A 27,822-nucleotide genomic window follows, 5' to 3' on the forward strand; every position below is an offset into this window, starting at 1 on the left:
ACATGCATGAAAACGGTTTAAAAAATGCAACCATACCGGATGCATTTCTGTGAAATCATCTGGGCCGATGAAAAGATATGATTAAAATCAAACCAGCTGTATAATGTAGAACTCCACAGAAATCTCTGATAGTTTCTACAGAATTTGATCATTTACTGTCCAGTTCCAGCATTCAAATTCAACACATTCTTAGGCTTTACGAAAATTGTCTAATCTTGATTTTTTTTCAGCTAAAAATATAAGTCTCTCTTTTATTGTATTTTACAGTATTTCAATTGATCTGAATTACAAAGATCACCCCTAAAATCATTGCAGAAATAGAGCATCACAGTCCCGCCCACAGCTGGTGCCGGAAGTAAAAATTCAATGCAATTTCTGCATTGACATTTGGGGTATAAGCCATAAAAACGTAACCATACATGGTAGACTTAAAACCAGCTACGGCTGTACTAAGCGATAATATATGCTCATATCAACATAAAAGGATCATGGGGCACTAACCTTGTTCTGATATAAATGCCTTTTATTCGCGATGTCTTGGCTAAGTACTTCATTACCCACAATCCTGAACAATCCCACAATACCACAGTGTTGCTTCTGATTGGTGGAGCCATAGACAGTAGGTGGAGCTTGTGTAACCGTCTGGTTAAACCCCGCGAAGCTCCGTGAAGACTGAAGATCATTAATAAAAAAATAAAATAAAATAAAAACCTGTGTTGCGTTTTTGCATGGTAGACTTAGTGCAATCATGATCTCCTTGGCTGCCATGAGAGTTTTGCAGGGAGGTTGGTAACTTAGCTAGGCTACTGTAGCCTTCATGGTATGAGTCATATCAAGCATTTTATAATGCCACTGTCAAAACAATATTTAGCCTAGGCATATCTTTTTGTGCATTTACTGAACATTTGTGTAATGGCAACGACATGTTGAGACTGAGCGGTGATTCCAGTCAGGTACAAAGTACTGCACCATGTTGCTGACGTTATTGTTAACAACTTTCACACACGCACACAATATATAAAATACACAATGATAAATATAAAAATCAATACACAATACCTATATAAAACACTATTTATTTACACAATTGTAAATTCACTACACTCACTATATAAAATAAAATTCACTGGAGGAAAAAGTTTGCGCGAGCGGCCGTCATCAGATTTGGAAGTCGCTCAAAAAGCTTGTTGCCTCGTTCACGGTTGTGGCTTCAGTCGAATTCAATGGGGCGCGGTGTTTTATGGGATGAGTAGTTCCTGCACTCGAAATGAAAATATGTACACAGTCTTGTACCTTTGACTTTTTTTGGATTTTCTCTTAATTTTTTCACTCGAAATGATATGTTATATGCTTATGAGTTCAGCCGTAGCTGGTTATCCTCACAAATGCTCTAAAACTCTTGAGATACGGATTTTTTCGAAAGTCAATGGGAGAAATGAATGGGAAATTTACTTCCGGCACCAGAGCTCTCTCGGGCTGTGGGCAGGACTGTGATGCTCTATAAAAAGGGTCGGTGGGGGGATGGGTTATCTACAGATTGCTTTTGGGTCTAAAGAAGAGAAAGAGCATCTTGAACCCAAAGAGTGTTAATTTTATGCAGAAATACTCTGATGGCAACTGTCTGAAATAGCTTGAATCGATATCCATTCATATTTTAAGGACACAATATGACCTACACAACAGTAAGTTAATATCACATTCACCCATGAAAAGTGCTGCATCACATCACTGCGCTTGAAAAGCAGAGACTGTTCAGTGTTAGCTGTGTAAGCACAATGAAGAGCTAAGGGTGTGTGAGGTGACAGCGTCAATCTGCTTCAGCTCCTTAAAGAGCTATTAATGTCTAATCCCAGTGCCACTGACTGTGAAAACTAAAGCGACTCTTGAGCTCGGTGCTAAGCCCTCATGCCCCGAATTGCTCAGAAGCAGCCCCAGAGACCCGTGTGACGCCATCCCGAACTGCTTTTAGAAGGTCTTAACATAGACCCATCGAACAGACCGGAAGGGGAAACACTGAATTGGTTAGTTTTTGACCCCATCTTTGACCCTAATTTAGCTGGTCTCATAATAATTAAACTTGTGAAAAAAAAGACTGTAGTTCCTCAGAAAAATAATGATTAGGCAGAAAAGCTAACTTCAGAACTAATATAGGCTACACTGTGTTTGTAACTAGCCTATTGTTTGCAAGCATACTGATCTTTTTAACAGTACGTGTTATTCAACCATAAATTTTAGCATGCTTTCACCTCAGAAATAAATAGTTTGTAATACACAGCTCTCTTGAATACGTGTTTCTGACTGGCGACATTCAGTGGTCTAATATTTTCATACACTGACTGATATTCTAATTGATCTTTGTCCCAAGCGACCAATTCCCAACAGACACAAAACTGATAGCTGTGTCAGTTTCATGTGTTACGTCACTCTGTGGTCGTTTTGTTCTCAGAATACAATGATTACAAAATGGTTTCAAATGAATAGATATAAAGTTAATATATACAAATATATTAAATATACACTGTCTGTGCATGTTTGCATACAAAACTGTAGATTTACCACACGTTCAGAATCATACCTGTATGATTTTATGGATCGTTTTTTTTTTTTAAATGTGTTGCTTAAAACTATTTGTAACAAAGTAGTTATTGCGAAAGTATGAAGATGCAACTGAAGGATGAGGTTTGAGAGTGAATGAAGTAAGCGGTCAGAAGGTTATGAGTCAATGAGTGTGAGCCGCAAGTTTTAGACACCAACCTCATCTGGTTTGCTACTTTTAAAGGCCCCATGAAATCACTTGAAGAATTTTTGGGGGCGAAACATATTAAAGAGCTTGTTTTCGTTTACATGACAACGATGTAGTCAAAAATAGAAAAGTTTTTCCCTTGCGGTTTTAAAAAGTTTCACGCATACACAATAACTTTTTCAAAATGATTCACGTTTACCCAGATCCGCGAAAATGGCCAAAAATGCTGTATGACGTATGCCAGGCCAGTATTTGGCTCTGTCACCTTGTTAGTAAACAGTACCTGTAGGGAAGTGACGATTAGCCTATATGATGCGTCTCCGCTGTTGGTTGTAATATTGGTGAAGTAAATCCACACTTTGCTGAAGATGCATTAGCAAACCTAACATGTAGTATGCAAGTGTAAACGGCCCCAAATTTTTAAAACACGCCCATGAGTGCATGATGAGTCATCAATATTTTTTTTCTAGAGAAAGCTAACTTTTAGCTTCATGCAAGCATTTATATGACCTCCAAACTAACAAACAGTGTAGGGAAAGTGATTTGTTAGGTTACTTTTGCTTAACTTTTTAAATCTGAGCAGGGCTTGCTTTTAATATAAAAAGTAATATTTTTGGCAAATGCAAATGCCCTTTCACAGCAAAAGCCTCAGGCTGTAGGAAAAGTAAATTAATGTCTGTAAAGCAGAAGAATAAAGTTTAAAACTTTTCAGCGAAAAAAAAGAAAAGAAGAACATTTATTAGTTTAGCTTCACTGTAAAAAATGTCCAGTAAAAAATGGTAAATGACTGACAACCCCCCCTCCGCAAAATTAAAGTAAAATATCATAATTGAAACAAGAAAAAAAAAAACAGTAAAATAACTTTTTTTGTAAAACCTTTAAAAAAAATGTACTTAAGGTTATTGTTTTGCACTTTATTTCAATTAAGATATTTTACTTTAATTTTACATTTTTTATTTGGCAGCCGTAGCCGTTTGTTTTTTTACAGTGTTGAGTAATTTAGAGTTGTACTTTTTGTAAGGTTTTTATTCATTTTGAGCAAATCAAATCTGTATTCTTATTTAATTTTTTTGTGAGTGAGATAAATTAATACATGTTTACATTTATTCTAGAACTAAAGTAAAATCTTACTTCATGATTTAATCGCAACATGAGGACAGGAGAGCTTTTAATCAATAAATGGGAAAAAAAAGAAACTGGACTTACTTCTCTGAAAAAGTAACTCAGATATTTTCTTGTAAATTAAAAAGTAATACGATACTTTACTAGTAACCTGAAAAAGTAATCTGATTGCGTAACTTGCGTTACGTGTAATGTGTAATCCCCAACACTGCTAACAAACATGAACTAAAACCCACAAAATGCCGAAACTGATTTCATACCCACTACAGGAAAACAAACGGTTGTATAGAGGGTCAAATATAATAGACCATCACGTTTGTCTAGGACTAAAATGTTCTAGTAAGGGCATCAGAATTGGTTGACACCGGAACAATGTGGCCATTATAAAGTCGTAAGAGTGTGTTGTAAGATGGTCCTCATAGAGCCAGCCCTTAGTTCCTCTTTGTCGACTGTTATTAGTATACTACTGAATGCTTCACAGTTCTCCAACACATCACAACATGCAAACATTTCCTCCTGCTGCTTGTATATGTGCACGCACACCTGCTGATAGCCGGTGCTGGTGACCACATGTAAATGTGGCCATTTGTGTGCAAAAAGAGGGGAAAAGAAAAGAAAAAGATAACATCAGAGTGAGCAAAAGAAGTCTTTTAGTCCATGAGGGTACCAATTAGTACACTACACTTTCCAATGGAAATTTTCATGGCTCAACGTCTCACAAAAAAAAAGTTTACCAATGCAAAGGTATTTTTAGAGAATTCTAAACACATTGCTGTTCAGAATAGGTTTTCAGCATGCGGTTCACATGTTAAGAATAGTTTTTAGCATGTTTATTGTGACAATTTTAGCATGTTGATAAAGTGTTGATAAAACTAATGTTTTTTTCAGACAAATACCTAGAGAGCACATTTTTTACATGGTATTGAGGTGCTTTAACTGTGGTCATCATGATCTAAATGTGTGTAAATTAAATCTAATTAAATTTCACCACATACAATTTTTTATTTTCTAACTCATGCTACTCTTAATTAAAGTTACTACCAAATGTATATTTCTAAGGGACAAATATGTAATATTATTAATATTGCAGTCTGCTCTGCAAACTGTGCTGAAGATACACATCATTAAAGTCTGGAACCACAAACCTGTTTCATGATTTGAAACAATATAACTCATAGGGACATGCAGAAACTAAGACAATATAAAATTTTTAATTAAAATATTAATTTTGTTGAGGAAAAATTACTGGAAAAGTGTTAAGAATGGAAAAAACTCTGACAATAAAGAGTAGTTTAAAACCACAACTAACAATCTGGTTTCTAAAACTTCAACCCAGGAGAACAAATCTGCCTTTAAACTTGAAAGAAATAAAGATTGGAAATCTATCGTGATAACTATTGATATTGACTAATATGAAAATTTTTATCATGATTTTTTTGCCAAATCACCGAGCCCTAATCCAAATAATTCCCTTGTTAATTCACAAGCTAATATTACATAAAGTACCATGGCCTTTTCGTACTTTAAAGTATGAATGCTTCAGGGAAGCTATTTAAATCATTTTACCATAATTTTTTTCTGCCAAACTATGATCTATACCACATTTTTCAGAAGCATATTTTTGATTAATCAGTAAACACTTTCGATCAGGAAACATATATTCACTATTAACTAAGAGTTTTCAGTCAATAAACTCCTCATTTGCTGCCTAATTGATAACAAGTGAGATAGTTGTAGTAGTAGTTATGTTTAGGAATTTGTTTACGGTTTGAATATGGTCAAACAGAATAAGGAATCAATATGTGATTATAATTAATAATAAACAGTTAACATGCTAGTATTATGCATGTTAATAAGCAACTAGTCAACAGTGAATAGTGTTCCCTAATCTAAAGTGTTAACCTTCTGATCATTTTCTGCTGGCATATAGTGGGCCCAAATCTTTTTTTATTTTAATTTTTTTAAGATACAAGGGATTTAATTACTTTAGCAGGGGAATATTATTGCAGGAATAAAATCAGCAGCATCCTGCAAGTGCTGCATGCACAGAATGGTTTAATGGTGTTTGTCGAGGCCGTAACCCAATTTGTGGTTGTGCGTGGTGTTGACATACGTCCCGATTAGGACACTTACATGGATAAAGACATCACTGCAGTGTGACGCACTGCACACAGTGGCCTACGTACTCATAACAGTCATTCTGAAACCTTGGTGTGCTTTTGTGAATGAAAAAGCCTTTGAGCTGTATTCATTCACCTCACGGACCAATGGGCAGTAGCTATTATTACACATAACAGTTGTTGTCAACCAACTACAAAACACTAGTAAACAAATGAATGCCTTTATCGTTTCATAAAAATGGCTGACGATGAGAGCCAACCACACCATGTATTTGGACAAGTGTGTTAATACAGAACCCACAGACTGACTGCACAGCTATAACATTTAGCGGATCAATTGTTCAGTGTCACGTCAGTCACCCTTTGAGAGTTTCGGCAATTTGATTTGATAACACATTATTGATGTCATGGGACTGTTCTCTGTTTACAGTGTGTCATTCAGTTTGTGTCACCATGATTTGCCCTGAACCTCATCGTTTGGACAAGGGCAAGCCAAGGACTGAGTAGGAACTAGTTTGATCGAAGACGTTTTAGACACTGTGTTAATAAAAACTTTAACAGTACCTGGTTTCTTCCCCAAGCGATTACAAAGAAGAGAGGGATTATTATTACTCCGTAATTTCCTAAGGACTTTCCCAGTTCTTCCTGAAGGCATGTGTAACTTTTTATTCACTAAACATGACAACTATTTTATATTCTGTAAGTATAACTAATTTATTCAACACTCTTTGAAATAAAAGTTCATAAGCAGGTTTGTACCTAAAGAGTCCATATTGGGAACTTAAAGTTAGTATACTTTTTGAAAAGTACCATCCCCTTTTTATTTTTCCTATCTGAGAGTGTAATTCTGTCAAATTCATAACAGTGTGTTATTCACCCACACTGTGTTATACTATGCACGTTATTGGAATTGACTTGAGGTTGGGACTTTCAAGTCATCCAAATGCCCTAAAAGTCCCAATTAGACACAGATTTCCAAAAACTCCCCGTCTCTGAATCCCCCCCACATCCCCAGTGCAGACAGCTGTTTTAGTACAGTAGCAAACGCAGGTTACTGAGCTGTTACCGTAATCAGAAAAGCACACCCTCATCGGGGTGGAAAGATAAAAGCCATGACTTTAACACAATCATACACATACAGTTGTAAAAAATAGGCATAAAGAGCTGTACATAACATTTAAAGCTAAGAAAGATCTCTATAGAGTTTTTATGACTTTTTCAGGTATGAAAGATAATGTATTGTTTTTTACATTTATTCATTTATTTTTAGGTTTACTGAAAGTACAACAGATTTTCTACTTGTATCATAGGACATCTTTTTTCATTACATTATTTTATCTTTCCATACTCTTGTAAAATGAAGAGCTTCTCCACTTCACATGAATTATGTAATATCATGTGGCTATGAGGCTTTCAGTGAGCTTTCCAGAGAGTGATGATTTACCACGAAGTCACTTGCAACACAGAAGGTTTCGGTTCAATTTTTTTGTTGTTTTTTTGTATTTTGGTGGGTGAGGGGTGGGAGACGGTAAAAAACATAAGCAATAATCATTCTGACAGTGTTAAGAAAATGTTAAGAAAGCACCTCCAAATAAATTGAGTTCAAATCATCTCAGTCTATTCAAAACACCTGACATGCCAAAATTATATTTCAGACGCGCAGCAATCTTTCATTTGCCCCAATAATGTCAATTTCAGCTGTCATGTCATATCTTTAAAAAAATGTGTATATATGTATCAAATGTACAATTTATACTAATTGTATCCAACAGTAATATCACAGAACATGCCATCATCTTAAGTTAAAAATGTAATTCAGATGTTTTTACATGAAGAACATGTTTAGGTTACTTGACAAAACAGTTTTACAATGTACTGTGAAATGTGAAGAATGGCGATGACACACACGTACTTTGGAATTTAAATTATCCTTAAAGAATAACATGTTATTACTGCGGTAGCATACCCGAAATAATAATGGTAATACCACGGTATCATGTCTAATGATCATTGTAGTTCTGTGGTACTTTGTTGTGATTCCATGGTACGAATAGGCAAAAACTCTTACAATTCATATAAGCGACCTGTCTATACTGGGTTATAAAAATTACTCCAGGTCAGACGGAGTAGGAATAACTGCATATTAGATTTTTACAGTGTAAATATATCAAATACCCTAGCAGAAAATTTACCACAGCTAACTCGTTAGTTACTACGACTGTAAGTCATAATAAATTTAATGTGGGATGCTCTGCAAAGAGTGTTAAAAAGAGTTAAGGAGCTCTTTGTCATTATATATATATATATATATATATATATATATATATATATATATATATATATAACTTAGCTGCTAATACCAAGTGACCAAAGTGTTATTTATATTGTACAAACGGTAATTGATTTTGAATCCACGGTAACTTACGTACCAAGTCATTTGTAATTTAAAATCTATACTATAACGTTACAGTTATTGCGTTATCGTTTATAGAATACAGAATATACTATATTACGCTTTTAAAAATCGTTTTAAAGAAAATTACAAAATATGGTAATTATCTGTGGCAATGCTCGTTTAGCAACAACTTCCGTCCAGCTCAGAATTTGTCAAATTTCGGCGAGGATCCCACCGTCTATCTCACACCCTCAGTCCGGGTGAGAATGAATCAACCATCCAACAGCTCCAGTGGCATGAAGACGGGTCTGGTTAAAACGGGTAAATAAAGAACAATATTTCACTCTTGTACTAACATAAAAGTGAATAAATACGACGGCTGTGAGGAGGAACCAGGGTATGGAGCACGTTAGCGCCACTGCTAACTCACAGATACTGGGCAAAATCCTGCGCTGTATCTGTCACTGGTGATATAAAGATGATTTAAAGGTAAAATATCCAAACCGAAGTGAACTACTTAATCAAACCGTTCGCAAAACGTGGCAAACAGCGGTGGTTTGTCACAGCCCCATCCAGTAGCGCAGATTGTGTGTGTGTGTGTTGCTCCTACCGCGCCCCTCTTTCCCCCGTGCTGATCCTTTTCTTTCTCTCCCAAAGCCATCTGAACACACTCTTCCACACACACACATCTAACTCGCCATCCAAGCAGCGTGTCGCACTTACATATTTTTCCTCGGAGGCTCTGCAAAATCCGGATTTTCGTGTCGTCTTCTTCCGCCATGGTCCAAGTTTCGTCTCTGTACAGTACATTCAACACTTATCACATCCGTTTATGAATGCAGGCGCACGGACGGACGGCCCTCCGAAGCGTCACCGGCTCAGCGCGATTGGTCGCGACGGCAGACCGGGATTTGTGTGAATCAACTCGCAAAGGCAACATATAGTCAAAACAAACGGAAACCCTGGTGGAGGACGAGCGAAAGGGCAGATGAACGGGGCCCCTAGGAAGAAACCCAGTGACTTGTGTTTTAAAACCTAGTGAGCTGACTGCCTAAAGAGCATTTTAGCCTTGTCAAGTTCGCCAGCTTGTGAAACAGTCTTTGTGGATAGTTTGGAAATTAGCACAAAGCTGTTAGCTAGTGGTTTGTATTTAAATTATGTAAACCTTTTCTGTCCTTAAAGGCATTTTAAGATTTATATATATATATATATATATATGTATGTATGTATAATGTACATTAATGCATTTAGCAGACACTTTTATCCAAGGCAACTTACAGTGCATTCAGGCTATACATTTTTTACCTAACCTAACGTGTTCCCTGGGAATCGAACCCACATCCTTTTGTGCTGCTAACCTAACGCAATGCTCTACCACATATATATATATATATATATATATATATATATATATATATATATATATTAGTCTTTGTATTACAATCTTAATTTGAATGTTCACTAGCCTAATTTTTGAGTAGACTGGCAGATATTTTCTGGTGCATTAGGCATGCAAAACAGATAAGTAGCTGATAGGCTGTGTGGTGAAGTTTTTGAAAAATGTCAAACAAAGTTCAGGTACAGATGAATGAAGTACCAGACATTCCCTGATGGCTTGGAATGAATGAAAACCTTCACAGATATACTTGATAGGCTTTCTGTTTTGGGCACAAACCTGCTACCTGCATGGAGTTGACGGTGGTGGAGAGTTGAGAACATCTGGCGCTGGTGTCACCTGAGCCCAGACAGGACACTGAATGTGGCATTGTGTGGAGGACCGACAGAGAAACTGGAATGAGCTTCTCAGATGGGTCAGCATGGAGGCCCAAAGACATAGTGAGAGAGACAATCTGAATGAATAAACAGAGTTCCCTCTTACGAGTCTGCAATTTCAGAAGGAAGAGGAGCTCTGGGCTCTGTTTCACTCTCTTTCTGGCTCTCTCTCTAATGTTTCTTATTTTTTAAATTGTATTTATTATTTATGGATTCTAATAATATAATATAAAAAAAATTGAATGTGATGAAATATACTTTATACTGTGTTCCAATTTTAGAAAACTTGCATTTGAGATTTAGGAAACCCAGCCAACATTGCAATAAACCTTAGTCAATTGTAGAAGCAGTTTTAAATGTGCCACAAATGAAAACAAGGCAACTGCGTCAACCCTTAAAAAAAACACCTTGTAATATCTAAACGTGCCATTTTAAATATAGTCTTTGAATATGTCCTATTGCATGGACTTGATTTCATTTGTTTTAAATTTAATATTTAAATCTTTAATAAGTCCATAATGGTGGCTCACATTATTACATTTGACTATATGTAATGGACCAGAAAACCAGTCATACAGTAAGTTTCAATATTTCGAAATTGAGATTTATACATCTGAAACATGAATAAATTAGCTTTCCATTAATGTATGATTTGCTAGGATAGGACAATATTTGGCCGAGATACAAGTATTTAAATATCTGGAATCTGAGGTTGCAAAAAAAATCGAAGTATTGAGAAAATTACTTTTAAAGTTGTACACTTGAAGTTCATAGCAATGCATATTACCAATCAAAAATTACATTTCAATATATTTAAAGTAGGGAATTGACAAAATATCTTCATGGAACATGGCATTTTCTTAATGTCCTAATGATGTTTGGCATAAAAGAAAAATCTATAATTTTGACCCATACAATGTATTTTTGGCTATTGCTACAAGTATACTCTAGAGACTTAAGACTGGTTTTGTGGTCCAGGGTCACATGTTACAACAATTTTAACAAAATATTGTAATAGACCTAATAAAATGACTTATGTTAAGAGTTATTTTTGTTATTGTATTTTTTATTTCACGATTTGTTGTATTTCACAAAATTATGTAATTTTATAAATGAAAGCTAAAACATTTGGTATATTCTGGAAAATCATTTATAGCATTTATCAGTATAATCAGCAGAGTTATTAATGCATTTTGTGCAACAAACAGATGGTGGTAATGGTGTTATGTTACAATAAAAGTACAATCACTCGCGGTTATCTTTACTGTAAGGTGCTGCTAGTCCTTCAGTTTACTTGATGCATAGAGTACAACACAATGAGCAATGGAATAGGGAAGATCCACTTGACTTAGACTAATAAAAGCATATAAAAATAAAACCACTTCTTTTCTCATAGAAAAACATGGAAAACTACCAATAGTATTTCATCTCAACGACCAAAAATACTCTATATTTACATGTCACAAGTTCTCTTAAAATGCAAAGTCACTACGCCAACCTCCTCATACTTTCATGTGCGTTTTTTCTCCATTTTTCGAACGTTGTACGGCCTGCCCTGTCACTTATGTCATTATTCTATGTGACATCAGCAGGAGATGCATTTCCTTCCTGTCGTGGGTGTGAAAACAAGGTTCCTCTTTGCAGAATGCTGTTCTGACTTGAGCAACTGTAGGCTGTTGGGAAGTTCCTTTGGTTACAGGCATTCTTGGTTGACAGATTGGACAGAGTCAGCACTTTACTTGGTTGTACCTGTGTTGGGAGGTTAATCCTGTTGTTTCCATATCACAGAGTCCTGTCTGTGCCCCTCAAATCCAGATCCTTTAGAACGTTCCAAAATGTTTTTTTTCTTGGATGTCTTCCTCTTTATTTCTTGGGAAAGGGGACTAAAATACCTATCTGCTGCATAAGGAAATGACAAAGATGTTTTCTTGAAGACACTATCGATTATAGGATAATTCCCCTCATTTTCTAATTCCATAGGTTTCCCAATCTTTGGCTTTATCTCTGAGTTGGTATACATGGTTTCCCAAGGCTCAGGTTTGATCTGTCCTTTGCGCTCTTTACCTGTAGAAAGTGAACTGGTTATTTCACGTGGCATGTTGGAATCTTCTCCATCTTCTGCCTTGAAGTGCTTGCTCTCGTGTACACTCAACAGCACTGCTGATTTACACACCTTTGAGCAATACCTGCAATTGTGTCCTTCACCTTTCTTCTCTAGATGTTTTTTCTCATGACTTTTCTTGGTGGCAAGGTAAAGGAATCGCTGTGGACAGTAAGAACATCTGTAACGCTTTTCCATGCTCAGGCTAGGAGACGTCACGTCTGAGCTGAAGCAGGAGCCATCCTCGGTGCAGCTCTTGCAGATAAAGTCACCACTATCCTCTCCAGTGGGCCCAGCTGTGCTGGATGTGTCTTCAGGGGGACACTGTTTACCACATATTCTGCAGTGCGGCTGATGGCAGCTGATGATATGCATGCTGAGGGAGGTCTGGCTAGAGAAAGAACTCTCACAGCTGTGGCAGGGGAAAGCTTCTTTTTGGCTGCTATGCCTTGGCTCCCTCCTGACCCCATAGCTGTCTGCTGAGATCCTCTCATCTGGACGGAATGGTGTTTCTCTGAAGTTTTTATTGACTTCGGGCGACAAGGGCCTAGTGTAGCATCTTAAATGCTTCATCCTTGTTCGTTTTCTTTTCAGTTTCTTACTCTTCTTTTTAGATTTATATGTATAATAGGGACGCCATAGTTTGTCAGTTTCAGGATCATTTGGGTCATCATATGTTTCTTTTTTTGTAACTGAGGTTGTGAGTTCGGCCCTCACCCTCAAACTTGGACTTTCAATTCTCTCCTCTGCAGGGCTTCTTTGACCCATGCCCTCTTGTCTCCAACTTTTCCTTTTCCTCTTCTTTGGAAATAGCTTTGAGCCTTTTATTTTTCGTCGAACAATTGCCTCGTTGCCAATTTTCACTGTTATTTGGCAGAGGGGAAGGACTTGGTTGTCAATTGATGGGCCTGGACATGCAGGCTTAGCAATGTACGTTTCTGTCTTTCCACTAGGCGGTTGATCTGCTGTTATGCTTCCAGGTCTCGCTTGCAGCAGTTGATTAGCCATGTCCTCAATGGTTTGTGCTGCTGCTGACAGTTCACTCAGCTTGCTCAACCCTTCGAAGGAGCATACAGATGGTATGTTGAGGAATGGAAGTATGTCTGTGCTGTTTTCTGTGTCTTTCTCTGTTGGAGAATCTATGTCACTTCCATGCGTAATCAGAGAGGACCCTGTGTTTTTCTGTATTGCTTTTAAAGAATCTGTAAATCTGTAGCTGAAGAGTGGTGACCCTTTTCCATCAAATCCAGACTTTTTCCTGAAATTGGTAGAGAGGTGTTTCAGGGGTTGGTCTGTCTCAGATGACACGGGAAATCCAATGTTTTGGTCACACGGTTTGTCAAAGCTGATGCGAGGCGTTTCTGATGCCATCATTTTCGGAGTGGCCATGAATGTCACTGGCATTGAAAATAAGGACTGACCACTAACAACATCAGAATTAGTTGTCGGTACTGTGCTGTCAAAAAGAGTGTCGGGGGAACAGCTGCCCAGAGGTGCACTGTAGGACTCATCATTGCTCTCGATCCCTTCAGAGAATGTCTGACTGTATGACTTGTAACGTTTCTTTCTAAACGTCATTGGGAGAAGCCTGTAAAGCTTTACGGGGTAGACACTACTCTTGAATCCACCATTTGCTGATTTTTTATTGACAGCCAGCTGTGGATCAATGCCATGAAAGGTCTTCTGATGATTCTTGAGGATGTAATATGTCAAGAAGGTTTCCAAGCAGAAAATGCACTGGTATCGGCGTTCCCCGGTATGCCAGATCTCATGCTTGGTGCGGTATTCTGCCAGAGCAAAAACTTTGTTGCAGTAATGGCAAGGATAGGCTCTATGCCACGAGTGTACATTCTCATGTCTTTTTAGGCTGGAAAGTGTCACATAAGCCCGTTTGCATACAGAACATTTATAAGTCCTTGAAGTGCTATTTGTTTTTAAGGTCCCATTAACTTGATCCTGAGACATCTCAAGGGGTCTACTCAATGTGGGTTCTAAATTTAAAGGGATACGGAGATCTGCTGGAGGTAAAGAGTGTTGTGTGGTATTTGCATTAGATGCAACGTTAGAGACTGGGACTCTCAAACAATCTTTATTATTTGTCTCTAACTCAGATGGGCCTTTTAGAGATTTTACACAGACCTGCTCGTGATTGCGCAATCTTTTCAGATGCATAAACTTTTTATGGCAGTACTTGCAAAACAAATGACTGACAAATCTCTTGTGTATTTGCATGTGAATAGTGAGAAGCGCTGAGTCGCTAAAGGTCTCAGGGCATTGCTGGCAACTGAAGGTGGAGACATCGGGTATATTCTGAGGACTGAGGCAGGGTGGCTCTGCATCCTGAGAGGGTGGAATGTCAAGTGGTGGCAACAGATCGAGGCTGGAATGTATCTCTGGTGCTGCATCTGAGGACAGCTGGGAGGAAGATAATGGAGCAACAGTAGACTTTTCCACTGCAGATGTGCCTGTAAGAGTGGGCACAGTTGCAACTGGCTCACATGAGAGAGGCGTAATTACGTTACCATGTATACGACGCTTCTTTATAGGTCCAAGTCTATGGGCAACCAAAGTCTCAGCTGGAGGCACCACAGGCATGGTGGTTCTGTTATCATTCTCCTGGTTAACCTCTTTAGATTCTTGCCCCTGGCTCACTGCGTATGAGTGCTCAGTTAGGGCATTGGCAGGCTCACTCTCTGTGGGTGATATGCTTGTATCTTGGGAGCTAGAAGGAAGATGCCCTTCCTTAAGTCCCTCAGTAACTTTGTTACGGTGATCCAATGTAGTAAATGGGTTGTTTACTGCCTCAACCTCAGTAATGGAGAAAGCATTGGTGATCCTTGGTCCTTTAGAGCAGTCTAACTCCTCAGGCTTGAGGGTTTCTTTTTTCAGTGTGCATGTGTCTGCCAACTTTGACTGACTGTTTGATCTTCCGCAGCCTGCAGAGGCTTGGCCTTGCAAGAGACCAGAACTCTGCCTTTCAGAGTCTAGCAATTTCTCCAGAAAGGGAATTCCTAAACGCTTTCCAGCTGCCACCAAAGACCTGCTGTCTTCTGTACTACTTGACTCCACTCTGGCATTGTAGATGAAGTTCAGGATGCTAGCAAAGACCTCAGATTTCAGGTCTGTTAGCTCCAGCACCTGGCTGGATGTGTAGACCTCGGGCGTTTTGAATGCATTATGAAAATATCCACTTGTGGCAGCCAGTATGTTGCGGTGAGCCCGGAATTTTACATCCTCTACGACGATTATCACGTCACAGAACAGGCCTTGTGAACGTTGTTCACTAAGATGACTGAGGACAACTTGGGGGTGAGAACTGTCCACCAGACCAAGAGTGCTGGGGTTGACCACAGTCATCTGCAGAGGATAGACACAGGAAAAATGACATTTTATATTTGTGCAGAGCTCAAAAGAAGAATCTTCATTCTGTTCCACCGAAGAATGATAGGGGTTACACTTTATTTTAAGGTGTTATAGTTACAGTGCAATTATACCTTTCAGTACTGAGTAATATTAATTAACTATAAGGTTAGGTTTAGGATTATGGTTTGGTTTATGGTTATATGCATGTAATTATCCATAATCAATTGTTATTATAATAGGTAGTACATGTAACCTGTGCATCAAAGACACCTTAAAATAAAGGATTATCATAAAGGTTTAGAACAACTTTAGGGTAGGTAAATCATTTAGGGGAAAAAATGTAACCATGTTAAACAAATCAGAACAAAACCACAACATGACATTTAAATATTAATAAAAAGACTAAAATAGTAAGCAGACATTTTAAACCACAGAATGAAAAGAAAAGTTCAATTATGAGATGACTAATCTAATCATATCAAACCACTAGATGGCAGCATGACTCAACTCTTAAGCCACTTGTTTCACCATCATGGCATATCTATAAAGCAGTAATTAAATGAAGCCAGTGTAGTTAGTATAATATCCAGTGTTTAGCAGATGTGGTTAGCTCATAACATCGACAACAACCAAAGTGTAATATATACAATTATTATACACAAATATTGATAATGTTAAGGTGCATAGTGCGTATTTCATCTTACATTTAATGTTGTTGTGATGCAAGGAAATGAGGTTAAGAAGAAGCCACTAGAGATTTATAACTGAGGATGTTTGCGTACCAACATGACAGTCTTTATACTACCCTCATGTCTTCTCCTCATTTTAATACCTTGACCTGAGCTCCCTTAAAAGCTCTCACTTATTAATTTCAAGATTACAGAAGCATACTTTGTACAAGGTAAGCACACACAGATACATGCACAAAGTAGAGCATATAACAGAAACAACTGCATAGAAAAACAAAGAAAAGCACTTAAAGGGGTCATTGGATGCAACATGCACTTTTACTAGCTGTTTGAACTTAAATGTGTGTTGGCAGTGTGTGTACACAACCGCCATATAATGATAAAGATCCACCCAGTGTTGTTTTTATTTTTTAATCTCATTAAATAATTTACCCTTTCTCTAACCGAGCCAATTTCAGATGCCTGTCTGTGTGACCTATAACGTATACTTATACTTCTTAACGTATAATAAGGTGCTACTCATGAAGTTCCACGATGAATGCAGCTAAAGTTTACCATCTCTCAGAGAGCAGCTGGAAAGAGAGGGGCGGGTTGAGCAGAGCTCATTTGCATTTAAAGCAGCATGCAAGAAAACAGCTTGCTCTGAAAAGAGCTGTTTTTGACAGAGTAAACTGGTGTTGTTTTACACTGCCATTGAGAAATTTTAACCAAACTATGATACAGAATTTTCATTAAGACCCTAAAGAATCATATTGACTTACTGACCCCTTTAAAAAAAAAAGCAACAATATGCATAAGCCCTATTCCGACAGGACTAGTTTTATAGGGGTCGTTAGAGAAATTTGTGTTTCACACACGTACTTGGTGATTTTAATCCTGTCCGAATCTGCCACGTCTGTGTTTTTCTCACACAACCTCTGTGATAATTCCAGAGCAAATTACCTACTTTTTTTCAGCAAACTCAGTGATCCTCTGAGAAAACGAATCCTGTCCAAATGCGAATGTCTGTGATTGCCGGTGATATTTTATTTCACAACGCGTTTCCTTGTGTGTTTTGGCCAACGTGAATTACCGTAGATGCTCTTACCCTGCGCATGTTTGATAGATTTGCTTACAGGTAAAGAAATAATAATAAAAAAATAAAATAAAATCAAGAGCAAGATCACGTAAACTGTTAATACTGGCTATTGTAATATCAGCATCAGGTAAAATTACTTGCGTTCATTTATGCACTCAGTAACATAATGTTTTAATTACATATGTACCTTTATGAAAATTAAACATACGGTAAGTTTAGCTTACTACACAAAAAAAAAAAAAAAAAACAAGAGAACAAGTTAAACTAAATGAACCACACATTAACATGGTTTTGTTATACTAGCCATTTAGTATTTATTGTGTAATAATACTAAGGCAATCATTCTGAATGAATGCCTTGCACGCATACAGAGCGCGTGATCTCTGTGACGCCCAGATGCACAAATCAAACCCTCCCACCTCTGTAATAAACATGGAAATTTTAGTCCTGTCAGAATTGGTACATGAAAATCGCAGACGTCAGGTGGTAAGAATCGAAACTAAAACGTAGTTTAGAAAGCTATTCCCGCCCGAATAGGGCTATATATGCAGTCCTTCAAACTAAGTGTTTACTGCACCAAAATGTTAAATATAAATTCATGCTAAAAATAGACGTATTAGTCAGATAACCCTGTCATCAACCAATTTCATCCATTGCTATATCTGGTATGACCTAGCAAAGTCATCAAAGAGAGTCTAGACTGAGCAAGGGTGTGATGTTCCATACATGAATGCTCCTTTTGTCTGCTTGAGGACCTAACACCTGGGCTGTGGGAGATTGCTCACCTGGCACAATTAGAATAGTTTAATCCATTACATGCGATTCACAGGAATACATCAAAATTAAAAATATTTTATTTTCCTAATTATATTTGAATAAAAATATGAGGTAGGTATCGTCTGATTAGGGTCTGTTGCCAGAAATAACCAGTCATGAATTTATATTGGTTGAACATGCGTCTTCCTTTTGAGTGATTTAGAAAATACATTTTTCAACATGCTTGATGTTAGTCCTGGAATGTCCACCAGACTTACCCCTGCAAATAAACCACTATAACATTAAGACCACTGTAATCAGAGATAGAAACGCATGAAAGAATTGACAGGCAGAAAGTGCATTGAAGTATTTTTGACTAATCAAAGAATATGACCGTAATCTGACAGTCTGTGTTGTTGTTTAGTTTTTTTTGTACAAGCTCAAAGCAGTCACAGAGACTAGTGTTATATTTCTGAACATTAATTCGTTCAGATCTGTCAGGTAAAATGGCTATTATTCTGAGTACCCTAAAAAAATGTTAATCGTGGTTTAGCTTAAGAATTGGACAGACAATTTCATAGCAACTAGCAGACTTCCTGTTTTATTGAATCTTCCCCACCCTTCTATATCTTTTTTTTATAGCATATTAAAATACTCTTCAACTTGCATTAAATGCTGCTTGGTCAATATTCTATAAATATGCCAAGATGATCGCAAGATCTCAGTTGGTGATGTGTTTTAAACAACGTAAGCAAAATAATAATAACAATTCTTCTGGTCTACCAGCAGACTATTTAGGACCTGCAGAGTGCCTCAAATAGTTTTTGCCACAGACCTGTGCACTTTTATCTCCATTTGGTATTTATTTTTATTGCAGCGTGGTTCACTGAGTAATGACTTATGTTTGGAATGATGACTTGTTGCTCATCATTGCTCTTTTCATGAAGGGATGTGCTGAAAGACATACTATGATCCCCATTATCTAATAGAGGAAGTGAGCAAGAATCCATGGCTGGGGAAAGTGCTGTCCTGTACCAGCACTTCCACTGAGTAAAATATACTGCTCAAAACCAAGGCATAATTAATGCCAGGGCCGCATTATACAAATGGCCAAACATGGGCTGTAACCCAACACTAGTAGGCCAAGGGAACAGGTGGAAGCAGTGGCACTAAATGAAACTGATGTAGGCTATTTTTGTGTGCATGATTATTTTTTGCATTTGATGGACTCTTTAATCCAAAACATCATACACAAGCTTCAGCATGTTTGCATTGGTGAGTCTGCTGTGCTTCTGTTAGCAATGTTTCTTTAGTATGGTTTTCTTGCTTGAGAAAAGTTGACTGGTCTAACTCATGAATATTAAAGTTCATGCTGACGTTGCTCAACCTTCATAGAGTGCTCGTCCATGTAACCAAATTAATATTAATAAAACTGGTAAGGTTGTGTTAGGCTTAACTTGGCCCTGACTGCTGCAATGAGAAGACTCCTGGCAGTCTAGATCCTAAAGACTTCTATTGCTATTCCTTTTTATTGTTATTTCAACTTCGAGCATCTCTATGTTCCTGAACAAATTACTTTTCCTGATACTCCACTCAAAAATTATGCTCGACTCATTGACTTTATGGTCAAAAAACCATACGAGTAATTTCTCAAAAAATCTTCTTTTATGTTCCATTGTGTTCTTCTTTTATTTTGTCCAGAGTTTATTGGGGTTTTTTTTTTTTACAGTGCTTTCAGATTTGTCTTCTGTCAGTGATGAAGTGCATGAAACTTGTTTGACTTTTTAGCTGACTAATCTAGCATGAGGAAATGAACAAAGGTCAGATTCTACATCTTCCTGGTGGTACAGGAACACAAAAGCTTTTGAATATTTATCCTTGCAAGATGACCCATTTCTGCTTCTCACGATCTATTTCCAGTGCGAGTGCACCTCATGAGGTGCAAAATGGATGTTTGTCAGCTGCAGCAGTGCTCATGGCTAATGCACCATCAAAGAATAACAAATACTAAATGGAGGGCAGAAAAATTCTCAAAGCGAATGCAGTTTTCCCCTTTGTCTCTCATTTGCACTGATTTCTTTTCTGTTCTGCTCTTTTTCTTTGCGATGGTAATGGAATGTCTACATTATTATTCAAATGAGTCACTGTAATGTAATCTTTAGGCAAGTTCAGGGCCCCTTGTTTGGCTCCTAAAATAAAAAAAATTGGGTGTCGAAAAACGTTTTTAATTGCCAAATATGCACAATTGCTTTTTAGATGCATGCTCAGATGTTGGTCACTTTAACCTTGCATCAATCCAGTGGATGGTCCAAGGGGAATATACCAATCATTTGTAGAAAGTTGCGCTTTGTTATCGTGGAGCATTTGCAGTAAATTGACCGTGTTCATGTACGTATTTAGCATAATGTGCAGATTTGTTTTTTCAGTTTTGTATGATAGTCAGGCGATAAGGTGAAGGTTGCGTGTCTCTGAGAGGTCGTTTTCTTTCAACAGAGCAGCCATTTTGAAACCACGACAAAAGCATCTTGGAACAAAGTAAAATGGCCGCCTGTAGTGTTCTATTAGACAGTAGAGGTTGATCTTGTTCAGACTTTCGTTTATAGATTTTTGAGTCTTAATTTTGAGAACATGATTAATTATTAATATTAAAATGACTGACAAGCAAAGCCTTGTCTGCTCAGCACTCAGTTTCTGAACAGATAAACTGGTTTAAAAGAACATTTCCTCAGGCTGTTCTGTGGTCACCCTGATGCATTATGTGTTGCTCATAACGAGAAAGGAAACAACCAAACCGCAAAGTACATATCTAACATATTTCTGCCTCTGCTGATCAAAAAGCTTATGACACAGCGTTATTGTTCAGCTTGTACCTTTACTGAGCATTAAACAGCCTGCCAGATTTTTTTGTATGATGCTGCTGAAGATCTATCTCAATCTGTGCTGTTTGTGTATGATTGCGCTAAACGGGAGAGACAGACCTCTCTTAATCGCTGGGAAAACATCCGCCTGCTCCCTGTCTGACAGGCCTCCGTTGTCACGGCAACATGCTGTGGCGCAGCACTTATTGGGATTTGTATGAATGGCGACTGAGCAGGCAGTTGTGTGTTTTCCGTCCAGAGAAAAAACGGACCGTTCTCACAGACCGCGCCATGTTGGAAAGCCCCGGTAGCCTTTAGCAGAAGCTGTGGACAATTGCTTGGGATCACTTCTATCTGTGTGGGTGTGCAAGTGTGTGTGTTTAGTAGACTAGTATGCAGTCAAAATCACATCCCATAGCGCTGGATGGCAATGCTTATTTAAGTTGAAGGGCCCTTTTACGTGAAAAAAAGAAAAACACGAAATTTAAATGTGCTATTTGTTATTTTCAGTTGAAGTCTAAGCTTTCGTTTAATGTTTTATTGCATTTTATATCAGCGTAAAATGGTATTTGTTGTCTGTGGTTTTATCTACCTGCCACACCCTCAACATGACTTACCATACCGTATGAGCGAAATGGTGGAAAAAATAAAAATCCCCTGCCTTATTAAGTGCAAAGCAAGAGAAACATTTGCCTACGAGTATGAAATGTCCAGTCAGACAAAGAACAAAACATTAGCTTTCATTTTTACAGATAAAACCACATGAGCCTTGATGCGCTACCCTGCAAAAAAAAAAACCGGGCTCGACTGTGTCTGTTTGAAACTGGAGGGAAAAGCATGCTGAACGTACCTTTATTTCAGTTAATCAGAGAAAGCGCTTCAGTGGATGGAGAGCGGAAAACATCGCTCACGCCTTCCTTTTTCCTGCGATCCACTGATGGCTGGAAAGAGATGTTTCGTTTGCAGGCGAAAGTGTTACAGCTTTTTTTAAAGATTCGTCACTTGCTGCTCTCTGCTGCGATTGCAGTCTCTCCTAGAAGTCTATCTAGCTTGCTCTCTCTCTCTCACACACACACACTCTCTCTCTTTTTGGTTCACCCTAGTCCCATTGCCCTGCGTGAGACACCCAGTCCAGAGGTGGCAGGGGGCATCAGTCTGCTCCACTGCACCCAGCTAAAAGTCTCTGTCCTTCTGTACACTCGCTAGGTGGCCACAAGGGTCTTTTCGCCCACTGTGGAGTTTATAAATAGTCGGGCTGCTGCTGTCTGTGTGTTATTAGCAACGGAAAAGAGATGCGGCGTGCTAGCAAGCACTGCAACTGCATTATCCACAGCAAAAGGGTAACCGGAATGAGAGCGCGTGGGGAAAATGGATCAGCGTGCTAACACGTGAGAAGAAGCGCTTGCATAGAGTGCGAGGTGGATGCAGAAACACAACCACTGGTGTCAAAACAAAAATGGCACCTGGCGCGAGGCAGCTTTTGACATTTTCCATCATGTAGAATAATGGCGGTCCAGGTGGTGCTATTACAGATGAGCCCCCCTCACTCCTCCAAAACAAGCTTATGAATTTAAATGCACAGGCACACACATGCTCGTGTTCTTCGTCTGCCCCTCGTCCACCTAATAAAACATGCTTTTCTTTGGTCCAGTACATGTTTATGCACATTTGCGGGTATGGCTAAGATGCACCGTTACTGCTGCAGAGACATCCTTATGCATGCATCTTTGTAGTGGTGGGTGGGTGGGTGTGAGATAAAAAAAGAACGAGAGAGAGAGAGAGAGAGAGAGAGAGAGAGACTGCACAGTCTGCTTCTCCATCGCACATTTCTGATATCAGACATAAGGAGGGCGAGCAGCCGAGGAGAAAGAGAGGATGAGAGAGTGCATGAGCAAGCAGAAATGGTTGATTTGAGACGGGGACAGGAAGAAGTGGGGAAGACAACATGGCGGACAGCTAGAAAGAGGTTTCAGTGAAAGGTTAACACTGATCTGAGATACTAGCGCTGACAGAGAGTGAGCGCGCAAGTGCATCGAAGAGAGAACGAGAGATCAGGAGGAAGTGGAGAGGTGATGGAGGACAGTAGGTTCACCTTCAACATGGCTGCTGATTGATGCAAAGGGATGCGGCTGTTCTGCAGAGAGCACGAGAGAGGGAGGAGATGGGTGGGAGGGAACGGGAGAAAATGGACAAGGAGGCGCTGCTTCACATTCCATCTGCATGGGTTATTATATTTCATGGCCCAAACTGGGTATGTCTTTATTCAGGGTGAAGACTGCAAATAAAAACTGTCCATAAATCATGTGAATACCTGTGATATTTTTTATCACTTTTTTTTCTATTAAGCTTTTGTCTGTTTTCTAGCATATTTTGTTAGCATAGTAATATTATTACTAAAAGTACCACTGGTGAAAGATATTCTTTTTGTTATTTAATGCAACATTTTCATTATAAATAACATTATCATCATAACAAGTGTGAGCTTGTTCTCCAGCATGATTTGAAAACAGCCCAAATGCCTTTTGTGCTTCAATGGAAGCAATACAATTGGATCTTCTGTACAAAGAATCACAATCACAAGATCAACAAAATTAACAAAAGTAACAAAATTACTTGATTTGCAAAGAAGTGAAAGAGTTGTCTTTGTTTGAATTTTTCTCAATATCTTAAATCTGTTTCCATATATTCAAAAAGAAGGGTGTATTTCAGTATATTTAGACTATATTTATTTTGTTTTCCGTCCAATAAGCACTTGATCTGATGTACCAGGCCTGCTTTTAAAGTCAGCAAAGTGTCTCTTTAAAGCTTGCAGAAGGCCGTCTCCTTCAGCTCATGGTGCAGCATGCAAACTAAAGCCAAGATACCAGCGTTTATTTCTGGAAACAGGGCCTAGTGCTGATTACCTGGGTGCCATGAAGACAAGCTGCTGTAACAAAGGCTGCATTCAGTAGTGGTCTGGCCTGAGTTCAGCTCCCAGGTTGTTTTATAAGTGAACCACTGATAATGATATAAGAACCAAAGACTAGATTGATCACTGAGCTATTCAGCCCACAGCCTCACAGTTTCCATATTCAGATCTATAAATATCAAATTGCTTGATTAAGTCTTAAATTTCATGATCTAAATGTGTCCACAATTGTTAGAAACTGGGAAAGCACTGGGAATGAAAGAAAATGTGTGATTTTTCAGGCCTGGACAAGTCATATAGTTTGCGTTAAAATAGCAGTGACGGTAATGACCTGTGTAGCTCATTGGACAGAAAATGCTAATAGCTGGTTCCAATGTGACAATGCCTGGTTCTCAAAGGAATAAAAAGCCAAATCATCCATCAAACCACATTCCAAAGATCTTTTTTGTTATACTAGATACTTATGTACTAGTAAATATAAATGTAAATGTATTTATATACAAGTAATATAAAAAGTAATCTATATTATCTAGTTATATAAATATACTAACTGCAAGTACTTTAAAATGAAAAAAACTGAAAGAAAGAAAAAACTTCAGGCAAAGGTTAAGGAAATGTACTGATCAAACAGAATGTAAAACCCTGTAAAAACACTTATTTTTATTTCATGTAATACTTTTTGTGCACAAAGAAAACAAAAATAACAACTTCATTCAACGATTTCTTCTCTTCCTTGTCAGTCGAAACATGTTCACAAGAGTACCACGTCGCCTTACAATTGAACCCCTGTTGTCCAATGGACTATTTTAACGATGTCCTGGCTTTCTTAGCATTGAACATGTCAGGTCAGTTGCTGTCTATGCACAGTCAGAAAGCTTAATTTGTATTTCTTAATTTGTTTTCCGAAAGGCCTTTCCACACCGAGCACAAAAAAGCGAAACGAACATTGGATGCGATGACGATGAAGATTTCTATGGATGCTTCCACATGGTCGCACTGGCAAACATTGGCGCACTGAAAATGAATTTTTATTTTTTTTTACCAGTCCAACTAATCTTTTCAGTTTCCCAAAGTGAAAACACGGCTATCCAATAAGATTTGAGCTAGGATCACGTGACCAGAGCAGCTGCTCTTGCACAAAAAGGCAAGAGTGGTGGCGCTGTTTTAAAAACCAGTGTCAACAAACACAGAAGAAGAGTATCCCGGATAAGAGAAGAGAGTGGATGCTGAGTTCTTGTTATCGTCTATTCTCTATTCTCACAGTTTCTTTATACAAAAATAACATTTATATTAATTGTCCACTAAATTATATGATCTGCAGAGCACCGTTTTCTTCCATGTGCGTGACTGTTATGAGTCAGAGCACATTCACTCTTTGAGTGAAATGAAATATGAAAGCAAATAGACATGATTATGATGATATATGTACTGTATCTGTTTTGTATGCAGTCATGGTATGGTAAACCTTGTTTAGCTTAATTTAATGCTGTATATTGAGCAGCGGATGATTTTAAATCCATTTCCCAGATACTGTACATATCGGAGGAAAAATGCATTGTTGGTCGGCGGTACCTGGCATGCCGGGCATGAATTAGCAGAAGGCGAACAATTGTTTCACGTTCGGTATGAAAGCACCATTCGTTGTCGTGTTTTTGCATCTTGCTTAGTGTGGAAAGGCCTTAAGACGAACAGAGGTCTTACAGGTTTGGAACGACACGAGGGTGAGTAATTAATGACAGAATTGTCATTTTTGGTTGAACTATCCCTTTAAGGTTACAGAAATACCTTTTAACTATTAACCACAAAATAATAAAAAAAAAAATACTGGTTAAACACCTGTGAAAAAACCGACTTATTTTTTATCGTCTTTACTTTTTTATGAATAAGCCATATATAATTAACTATTAATAGCATGCTAATAAATATAGGAATATTATACTGCTGTTGCTATATTCAGCTTTTATTTTTGTGTTATATCTGTGTTTTTGTGATCTTATTTATTGTTGTGTGTATACATTTTAAAAAGGTATATGTGTATTATATAAACTCACCAATTAAAGGATGTTATAAGTGTTTTCTTTAGCAAAGCTGGCAGTATTTCTTCCATGGAGACAGCACATCTTTACTATTATATTCTAAGAATATTTACACGAGAGGCTGAGCAGATTATAGATAACATTTCTATTTCAGTTCAGGGCACTTCCTGCTAGTATTGCCTGAACTCCTAATATAGACGAAAGTTGAAGACTATTATGTTGTAGCAAGCGATTTCCCACAGAAAAAATGGTTGCAGTGAATTTTCTGCACTGCGACATAATGCTTCTAAATAACCTCGGGGTGCAAGGACTTCCGCTATACCAGCCACAGCACAGTCATATCAAGTATGCACTGAACTGTTAGCGGACAAGTGCTGCATGGCTGAAGTACTTTTGTTCTTTGTCACTCAATAATATGTGTGGGCTGTGGCCCTGAAAGCATCAAAGAAGCTAACACATCAGAGGCCTGTCAAAGTGAGGCCTACAGTAAACCACGGTACAGATGAGCTCATAGCATGAATCTTCCACTCAAGGCCAACATGGCCTTAAGTGGAACTTAAAAAAGTGAAAGAAAACAAACTGAACGCTATGATAAATTGCTCTGACGATCAAGATGAGGCCTAGGTCAATATGTGGGCCGCTGTGTTTCCTAGTGAATTATAGATGGAAACTTTGCCGATCATGAAACCAAATTCTAGCAGTGAGCTATCAGCTCAAATGTAAATACACGAAAGACAAAACAAATTAAAATCAAACATGAATATCACCTACATATATCACAATAATATTGTCATCTTGCAGGAGCAAAAACATAAAGGCATGCTACAGGTTTACTGTAAGAGACTAAGAGCTCTTTAAAAAAATGCAGTAAGATTAAAATCCCTTTACCAACCTGATTTTTGTTCATACCGCTCCTCATAATCGAGATCGTCTTTCCTCTGGTCCCTGTTGGGGCGATTAAATGTTCATCTGTGCGAGGAACTACATTGATGTGCCCCCTGGTGGCCATCATGCAGAAGAACTCAGTACGTGATCCAGTCCTGCAATTTGTAGTATGCATGATTTTTTGACTATTTTAAAATATTTCATGCTGTGTGACCATTTAAAAGTTCCACAATTATATAAATGCCTAGGTTATAGTGCAGGTAACATTTAGTTTTATGCTTTTTACAATGTTATTATGTCATTATTACAGGAAGGCCCGCCTTTATTGGAACGTAATCAAGAGAAACGCACTCAAATGACTGTCTGTGGATGGATACTTAAAACAAGCTTACAAACACAAACACACTCATTTCGCTCACGGCCACTCGATCTTCTCGCTAGTCCCACAGCGGAACACTTTTTAGTCAGCATTAATGGACAACAGCTCACAATCTCTCAAGGTGTGTGTTAGTAGAGTGAGTAAGAGAGCGAAAAGAGTTTCGAGTTAGCGTGGCTGATATATACCTGATCTATTCCTCCTCCTCTTCCATATTTGAGCAGCTGTAGATGTAAACAGTCTGGCCCAGGGTGAGATCAGTTAGTTCTGCCATTGTAGAGAGGACAGCGAAGGATAGAGACTCTGCAGCACAGTTTCTCCTCCAGGGCCAGATCAGCTGCTCTCTCTCAGCAGTACTTCCTTTTGAATGTGTGTGTTTGTGTGTGTGTGTGTGTTTGAGTGTCAAGGCCGGCCAAAGCAGCACCTCTCTGTTATTCTCCCAGCCCAGCAATCGTTCCACAGGCCTCTGTCGCTGCTGCGTCATCTAGTTGCTGTACTTGCTCTAGCGAAAGAGAGGGAGGGGTTTGAAAAGGGAGGGAGAAGCAATGGAAAGGAAAAGTGGGAAAGCTGGGCTTTCTCAAACGGTTTTGAAACGGTTACAAGCTCTGGGTCACAGATG

The 27,822-nt window shown here is 38.3% G+C and overlaps 3 protein-coding genes across 4 annotated transcripts in view; 1 reads left to right on the forward strand and 2 right to left on the reverse strand.

The window, feature by feature from the left end:
- Window positions 1-9,478, reverse strand: part of rasa2 (RAS p21 protein activator 2) — a 44,516-nt gene extending 35,038 nt beyond the window's left edge. The window contains exon 1 of the mRNA XM_026287909.1: window positions 9,104-9,478. Coding sequence (XP_026143694.1) covers window positions 9,104-9,161 — 58 coding nt within the window. The 5' untranslated portion in view covers window positions 9,162-9,478. The remainder of the gene's footprint in view (window positions 1-9,103) is intronic.
- The window catches only part of LOC113118600 (E3 ubiquitin-protein ligase TRIP12), a 91,363-nt gene continuing 72,220 nt past the window's right edge, over window positions 8,680-27,822 (forward strand). The window contains exon 1 of the mRNA XM_026287901.1: window positions 8,680-8,701. The gene's annotated coding sequence lies outside the window, so the exon portion shown is untranslated. The remainder of the gene's footprint in view (window positions 8,702-27,822) is intronic.
- On the reverse strand, window positions 11,199-27,685 carry zbtb38 (zinc finger and BTB domain containing 38). 2 transcript variants are annotated; one of them, XM_026287907.1, is made up of 3 exons: window positions 27,392-27,685; window positions 26,835-26,982; window positions 11,199-15,611 (listed from the first exon to the last, which is right to left on the reverse strand). In XM_026287907.1, the coding sequence occupies exons 2-3, from the start codon at window positions 26,952-26,954 to the stop codon at window positions 11,916-11,918; spliced, it is 3,816 nt and encodes a 1,271-aa protein (XP_026143692.1). In that variant the 5' UTR covers window positions 26,955-26,982; window positions 27,392-27,685; the 3' UTR covers window positions 11,199-11,915. The 2 variants fall into 2 exon arrangements, with proteins under 2 accessions (XP_026143692.1, XP_026143693.1); XM_026287908.1 differs by lacking the exons at window positions 26,835-26,982; window positions 27,392-27,685 and adding an exon at window positions 21,849-22,718.

This window comes from Carassius auratus, chromosome 18, assembly GCF_003368295.1.
Source record: "Carassius auratus strain Wakin chromosome 18, ASM336829v1, whole genome shotgun sequence".
NCBI lineage: Eukaryota > Metazoa > Chordata > Actinopteri > Cypriniformes > Cyprinidae > Carassius > Carassius auratus.